We start from the raw sequence: 7,916 nt of genomic DNA, 5'->3' as shown, positions 1-7,916 counted from the left end.
CCATGGAACAAACACAGGATTTGGGAGATATTCCAGAGGCAGTGGCAGAATTATTACAGCGCCATGAGAGTGTTTTTTGTCTACCCGAGGGCTTACCACCTTCACGCTCACACGAGCATCACATTACACTGAAGGAAGGCGTGGGTCCCATCTCAGTCCGCCCCTATCGTTATGCACAGATTCAAAAGGATGAAATCGAGCGGCTCTTGAAAGAAATGCTTCAAGCAGGGATCATTCAACCGAGCACAAGCCCTTTTTCTAGCCCGGTATTGCTAGTAAAGAAGAAAGATGGGAGCTGGAGGTTTTGCGTGGATTACCGGGCATTAAATAGAGAAACGGTGGCAGATAAATTTCCGATTCCGGTTATTGATGAACTACTTGACGAGCTTTATGGAGCAACAGTGTTTTCCAAGTTAGACCTCAAATCGGGGTACCACCAAATAAGGGTAGCCGCCACGGATGTTGAGAAAACTGCATTTCGCACACATGAGGGGCACTACGAATTTTTAGTAATGCCATTTGGTCTCACAAACGCTCCAGCAACATTTCAAGCTTTGATGAATGACGTATTTCGTGAATTTTTGAGAAAATTTGTGCTCGTCTTTTTTGATGATATTTTGGTGTATAGCGCCTCCATAGAACTTCATCTACAACATCTAGAGATCGTGTTTCGTTGTCTCAGCAACCACAGATTATTTGCCAACAAGAAGAAGTGTCTATTTGCTAGATCGCAACTCGAATATTTGGGGCACATCGTTTCAGCGGAAGGAGTATCCGCCGACCCTCTAAAGCTGGCAGCTATGTCTCAATGGCCCACGCCGAAGACACTTAAAGATCTACGCGGTTTCTTGGGGTTAACGGGATATTACAGAAAGTTCGTCAAAGGGTATGGCCAAATAGCACTACCATTGACAGATCAACTCAAAAAGGACGCGTTTGGATGGAGTACTGAAGCCCAGGAAGCTTTTGACCGTTTGAAAGAAGCAATGTGTAGCATTCCCGTCTTGGCCCTCCCTAATTTTTCAGAACCATTTGTGATGGAAACCGACGCTTCCGGCATGGGTATTGGGGCTGTTTTGATGCAACAACAGCGCCCTATTGCTTATTTCAGTAAAGCTTTGTCTCCACAAGCTCGCTGTAAGTCTGTTTATGAAAGGGAACTAATGGCTATTGTTCTTGCAATACAGAAATGGAGGCCGTATTTGTTGGGAAGACAGTTCATTGTGCGCACCGACCAACGAAGCTTGAGGTATCTATTAGAGCAGCGAATGGTCGCCACCGAACATCAGAAATGGTTAACCAAGCTGCTGGGTTACGACTTCCGCATACAGTATCGGCCTGGGCTGGAGAACAAAGCTACCGACGCCTTGTCTAGAATGCCAGCAGAGGTAGAGTGCCACGCCATATCAGCCCCTAATTTGATTTCTGTTACCGATTTGCAGAACCATGTGACCACGGACCCGCTGCTGTCCAAAATAATTCAGCAACTGCAGGAAGGAAAATCGTGTGCTGGGTACTCTTATAACCAGGGGTGTCTCAAGTTTAAAGGCAGGCTGGTTCTTCCCTCTTCATCGCCGTTTATCTCGCTGCTTTTACATGAATACCACGACAGCAACATTGGGGGTCACGCAGGGGTTTTTCGCACATTCCAAAGGGTGGCTGCTGATTTTTATTGGCACGGAATGAGGGCGGATATCCAAAAATATGTAGCAGCATGTTCGATATGCCAGCAAAACAAATACTTAGCTCAATCTCCAATCGGATTACTCCAGCCCCTTCCCATTCCCGAACAAGTGTGGGACGATATTTCAATGGATTTTATAGAGGGCCTCCCCCAATCTAATGGATTTGACTCCATCTTCGTGGTGGTCGACCGCCTCTCCAAGTATGCCCATTTTATACCCCTACGCCACCCTTATACAGCGGTGACCGTGGCTTCTGTATTTGTTAGAGAGGTCGTCAAACTTCTTGGCATCCCTAAATCTATTGTCTCGGATCGCGACAAAATTTTCTTAATTCTTTTTTGGAAAGAGTTGTTCAAGTTGCAGGGGACGACTTTGAAGCGCAGTTCATCTTATCACCCCCAAACAGATGGCCAATCGGAGGTAGTTAATCGATGCTTGGAAACATACCTTCGTTGTTTTGTGAGTTCGAAAGCCACGCAGTGGGTTAAATGGTTGGCATGGGCTGAGTATTGGTATAATACTTCATACCATTCTGCCGCAGGAATGACACCTTTTAAGGCCTTATATCACAGGGATTCGCCGCCTTTAATACGCTTAGAGGGAAATCAAACTATTGTCTCTGCTGTCGAACAGAATTTACAGGCCAGAGATGAGGTTTTGGAGCTGCTGAAGCTTAACCTTCAACGTGCCCAGCAAAAGATGAAGCACCAAGCCGACAAGAAGAGGAGGGACATTCAGTTTCAGCCGGGAGATCGAGTTTATGTGAAGCTGAAACCTTATCGACAGCGCACTTTGGCCAAACGACAGAATCAGAAGTTAGGTCCTTTGTTTTTTGGTCCCTTTACCGTTCTGTCCAAAATAGGGGGAGCGGCCTACAAACTTCAACTTCCAGCAGAGGCAAAAATACACCCCGTTTTTCATGTCTCACTACTCCGTCCTGCATTGGGGCCTCAACAGACAGCCACCACGCTCCCTAAAAATCTCACATCTGAGTTGGAATGGTTGCTGGAACCAGAAGCAGTCCTAGACGTACGCCCAGGCAATCACAGAGAACAACCACAGGTACTTATTAAGTGGATGCACTTACCTGATTGTGAATCCACTTGGGAAAACTTTGCCACCATTCAGCAGCAATTCCCTAGTTTCCACCTTGAGGACAATGTGCGTTTTTGGGCCGGGGGTAATGATAGACCTCTAACATACGTGTACGCTAGAAGAAGAGGAGGAGCACAGAAACATGCCAGTTCAGCAGGGGAAGAGTCGGTGGAAAGCGCCAGATCAGCAAGAAAAGAAGGAAGTTAGTTAGAAGGGGCATTATTGGGTGTATGGGGGTATACGGGATGAGCTAGGCCAGACTATTAATAGTCAATATTTTTATGTAATTAGTGTGGAAATTTCTGGTGAAAACTTTGTTTGTTTGGAGAGAACCAAGCTCTCGGATTCTTGGTATTTTCAATGATAATGCTGGCTCTATTTCCCCATTAATTGTTTCTTTAGTTCTGTATTGCTATCAGTATACTGCATAGACAGACCAGACCAAGAACGTTTGTTCATTTCTTTGTATCAATTTTACTGAAGCATGTATTGAATATTTCATGTAGTTCAACCAGGTAAAGATACTTTATAATTTTTGGACCTTGGACATAATTTGAAAAGGCACATGGTACATTCTTAATATGAGAAAAAGTGTACAATCAGTATGATAAACAAGCACCGATGTACATGGCCTTTCTTACTTACCCCTTCTCCAAAGGGTTCTAAAATTATAATCATCGAACTATGTTCAACACCAGTTTTAAGAGATTTTTTTTTGCTTCTTTTCTTGCCACTCTTGGATATCAGCATTAATCCTTGCTTCCACAGTTGTGCGAAACCCCGGATAAGGTTCATAGTCCAAAACAGACAGAAGAACCTTAAAAAAAATGGTGACAATTAAAAATAAATGGTAATCAACAAATCCAAATCATTACCAAACAAAAAAATCAATTTGCAGTTCTGAGAGTAACACAAATTACCTCAAGCAAAACAAAGAAAGGAGCCATCAAGAAGGCTTGAACAAGGTTGTCCAGAAGAGCTGGTGCGCGTTTCTACAACCACAGCAAATATGGAAAGAGATATATGTGATTCTTTTCAAGCATAGAAAGTTGTACTATGTTCAAAATAGAATTATAGAATAAATTAAGGATAGTTCAGAGTACAGAGCTAGTCAACCTCAAACACCCCATGTCCTATAAACTGCCCTGTCCAACACACCAATTGAGCTGCCAGTCCAACCTGAAATTAAATTTGCAATTTAGTGTTAATAAATATTGAACCTTAACAAAGAAAAATGGAACGAAACAAGCATAAAATCTGGATCTCAGATTATGGTTACATGACGTTGATGATTACAATATTTTAAGCCTTGTTTACCCCCTCCCCTCCCTTTTTTTAGTTGAAGAATTTCAAACTCAGGGAAAGGCTTCGGTTAAGAGAACTAAGTTTTGCAACTCATTTCATAATAATATAAAAGCTCACATTTAAACAAAATTAACCATTAACTAAGGGCAACCAAAAGTCTCTAACTGCGATAAACCCTATGAAAGTCAACCAACTTTTCTCAGATTAAAAAACAAGGGAAAGTTTTTCCATAGGAACTAATCGCATAATCTTATCCACGCTTGCTTGACAAAGTCTTCGGATGTCAATTTCTTTACCAGCCATAAACACTAATGAAAATACATAAACATGTTAATGAAAATCATGTAACCATAAACATGTCAAAGCAAAACTCTCCTAATCCAACAGCAATGTCAGTAAAAGATAGCACCCAAAACAAAATTAAGTTAATAGAGTAAAATCCTTATCAAAATCATTCATTATAAAAAATAACCCACTTTAAATAATTGGAAATTTCTACTTTCCATGATTCCATCTCAAGTTCTAATCATGTTCTATGCTAATCAGATATGCTATACGTGACTCCAATTAAAAAACATGTACCAAAAAATCATGTAACCATAAACAAGTCAAAACAAAACACTCCTAATCCAACAGCAATGTCAATTAAAAAATAGCACCTCCAAAACAAAATTTATTAAGATAATAAAGTAAAACCTATTTCAAAATTATTCATTCCAGAAAATAACCCATTTTAAATAATTGCCACTTTCTTCTTTCCATCTCAAATTCTGTACAGGTTCTATGCTATACATGACTCCAATTAAAAAATATGTTAAAAAAAAATAAGGACAAAACAAAACTAATCCAACAGAGAATTTTATCTCTGATGGTGGGGGGGCTTACCTTCCATCCCAATGAGAAGCCAAGGCGTTGACCAAGAAGACTGGCTCCAACCCAACAAAGAAAACAGAGCAAAGCAGCCAAAGAGCCAGCTTTGTTGTCCAAACAGACGTAGAACAGACTATAGATAACAGTAAAAACGAACCCCAGATTCAAAATAAGTCCATAGCCAGGATCAAACCCATATGGGAAATTGAACAGAGATGGCGTAAAGTACATAAGAAGAAGAGTAGAGAAAAGGATTGGCCACACAAACAAAGTATGTATCAAAATATTAACTGGGTTGCTGTGATATGCCCCGTAGAAGGCAAAGTGCTTCTCCAGATCAAACAATCCTGACCTCCCCATCAACAACAAAATTTTCCAGGAAAATGAAAAAGAACAATACAAAGGAGGAGGCTTCGAGAAAGGGAGACGGAGAGATCACGGGAATCGATGGTCTATAAATCTGTCCTACCTATGTGACTTGGGGCCAACTTTTTATAGACTATTTAGGATTTTTGCGTTATTGTGCCTCTAAGTTCTAACTTTTTCGGACCATTAAAAATTCCCAAATTATTAAAAAATTTCTCAAATTATTTACAGTAGGGAAATTTTAGGGAAATTTTATGTTATATACATGATAACTTACTGAAATTTTTTAATATGTCACCGTAAGTTATTTTCCCAAATATATGATAATTTCAATTTTTTAGACAAAAATACCCCTAACATTCAAATACTCATTTTCTCTCTCAATCCAAACTTCCTCTCTCTAACATCTCTTATTCTCTCGCTCTCTCTAACATTCTAATATTATAGATCTCGAAAAAATACCAAAATTAAAAAAATCATCTGAAACCGATATTTGAGTAAAAAATATGAATCTCCAAAATTTTCGTCAAATTTCAGTGCAAAGTATCGAAATTGCATTGAAATTGCATCGAAAAAGCATTGTTTTGGATAAAAATCAAGTTTTCATGATTGCATCGAAACATTATCAATGTACCATCGATTTTGCATCTAAATACCATCGATTTGGCATTGCAACACCATTGATTTTGCATAGAAAAGTCATCGTTTTGGCAAAAAAACAAGTTTTCATGATTGCATCGCACCAGCATCGAAATATCATCGATTTTGCATCGAAACATCATCGATGTACTATCGATTTTGCATCGAAACACCATTGATTTTACATCGAAATACTATCGATTTTGCATCGAAACATCATTGATGTACCATCGATTTTGCATCGAACAAACATCGTTTTGGCCAAAAAATAAGTTTTTATGATTGCATCGAAAGAATATCGAAATACCATCGAATTTGCATCGAAAAATCGATGGTATATCGATAATGTTTTGATGCAATCATGAAAACTTGATTTTTATCCAAAACGATGCTTTTTTCGATGCAAAATTGATGGTGTTTCGATGCAAAATCGATAGTACATCGATGATGTTTTGATGCAAAATCGATAGTGTTTCGATGCAAAATCGATGGTACATCGATGGTGTTTTGATGCAAAATCGATGATATTTCGATGCTGTTGCGATGCAATCATGAAACTTGTTTTTTTTGCCAAAACGATGACTTTTCGATGCAAAATCAATGTTGTTTCGATGCAAAATCGATGGTATTTCGATGCAACATCGATGGTACATCGATGATGTTTCGATGCAATCATGAAAACTTGATTTTTATCCAAAACGATGCTTTTTCGATGCAATTTCGATGCTCTGCACTAAAATTTGACAAAAACTTTGGAGATTCATATTTTTTCACTCAAATGTCAGTTTCAGATTTTTGATTTTTTTTTTAATTTTGCTATTTTTTCGAGATCTACAAGATTAGAATGTTAGAGAGAGTGAGAGAATAAGATTAGAATGTTAGAGAGAGTGAGGGATAGTAACTTATGGTGGCATATTAAAAATTTTCACTAAGTTATTAGGCATATAACATGAAATTTCCCTTACAATATTATAAAATGAGATTTTCATCCAATTTTGTCAAATGCGGCTAACCACATACTAAAAGGACACTTTAATTACTGATGTGTCTAGGCCACATTAGCAAAATGGCTGTATTTTAAGAAAATAAATTTAAAAATTATTAAAAATTAATAAATTTAAAATAAATCATAATCTATAAAAAATAAAAGTTAATTTTGTATGATTTGATTTAATTTAAGTTATTTTTAGTGTAATAATTTATTTTAAATTTAATAATTTTTAATAAAAATGAGTTTTTTAATATTTTTAAAATACACATGTGACACTAACCAAGATACATCAGCAAGTAAAGAGTCACGTCAGCATTCTGTTAGTCACATTGGACAAAATTAGATGGAAGTCCCAATTTACAACATTGTAAATAGTATAGGAGAATTTTTAACGGCCAAAAAATATTAAGGGCCACGATAATGTATATGTCATAATTCGGGGGGCAAAAATCATAAATAACATTTCATATACTTTTCACATCTTATATATTTATAAGGGATTATATCACTATAGGGCCTCAACTTTTCTAAAATGTATCACTTGGAGAGCATCTTCAATGGAGTGTCAAAAAGCTAGTGCAATGTTATATTTAACACATCTTACAAAAAATACAATTCCAATGGTTTTCTAAAAAGTGTGCCAAATTTGGCACATGCTAAAAGTTGTAGCAAATTTGGCACAAAATATAACATGGGTCAAATTTGGCACAAAATATAGTATGAGGCAAATTTGACACATCAATAAATGCTATTTTTTTATTCACCGTATTATCGCTAATTATTATAATTGACTAGTTGACAACTAATGACGAACCATATATTATTTTTTATTTTTTTTAATGACAAATTTCTTGGAGTACATAATTTGGGTAATAAAAAATAATAAAAAAAATTAGTTTTTGTATATTCTTAATAAATATTGAATGAATTATTGACTTTTTTGTATCAATTTGTATCTTGTGCAT

The 7,916-nt window shown here is 37.3% G+C and overlaps 1 protein-coding gene across 1 annotated transcript; it reads right to left on the bottom strand.

Moving 5' to 3' along the window:
* Nucleotides 1–3,283: 3,283 nt before the first annotated feature.
* LOC133830584 (2-hydroxy-palmitic acid dioxygenase MPO1) lies at nucleotides 3,284–5,475 on the bottom strand. Its single transcript, XM_062260592.1, has 4 exons — nucleotides 4,971–5,475; nucleotides 3,897–3,959; nucleotides 3,701–3,772; nucleotides 3,284–3,597 (listed from the first exon to the last, which is right to left on the bottom strand). The coding sequence occupies exons 1-4, from the start codon at nucleotides 5,313–5,315 to the stop codon at nucleotides 3,481–3,483; spliced, it is 597 nt and encodes a 198-aa protein (XP_062116576.1). The 5' UTR covers nucleotides 5,316–5,475; the 3' UTR covers nucleotides 3,284–3,480.
* Nucleotides 5,476–7,916: the final 2,441 nt, after the last annotated feature.

The sequence above is a fragment of the Humulus lupulus genome, chromosome 4 (assembly GCF_963169125.1).
Source record: "Humulus lupulus chromosome 4, drHumLupu1.1, whole genome shotgun sequence".
Taxonomy (NCBI): Eukaryota; Viridiplantae; Streptophyta; class Magnoliopsida; order Rosales; family Cannabaceae; genus Humulus; species Humulus lupulus.
The sequence above is the reverse complement of the archived record's forward strand: the minus strand, read 5'-3'. Positions and strand labels throughout refer to the sequence as shown.

Bases quoted from the DNA above. Each gene is read 5' to 3' on its own strand.
- LOC133830584 (XM_062260592.1), bottom strand. From the start codon at position 5,315: ATGGGGAGGTCAGGATTGTTTGATCTGGAGAAGCACTTTGCCTTCTAC. The intron at 3,960-4,970 runs GTAAGCCCCCCC...ATTTAATTTCAG, and splicing joins GCTTCTCATTGGGATGGAAG to GTTGGACTGGCAGCTCAATT. The intron at 3,598-3,700 runs GTAATTTGTGTT...ATTTTTTTTAAG, and splicing joins CTTTCTTTGTTTTGCTTGAG to GTTCTTCTGTCTGTTTTGGA.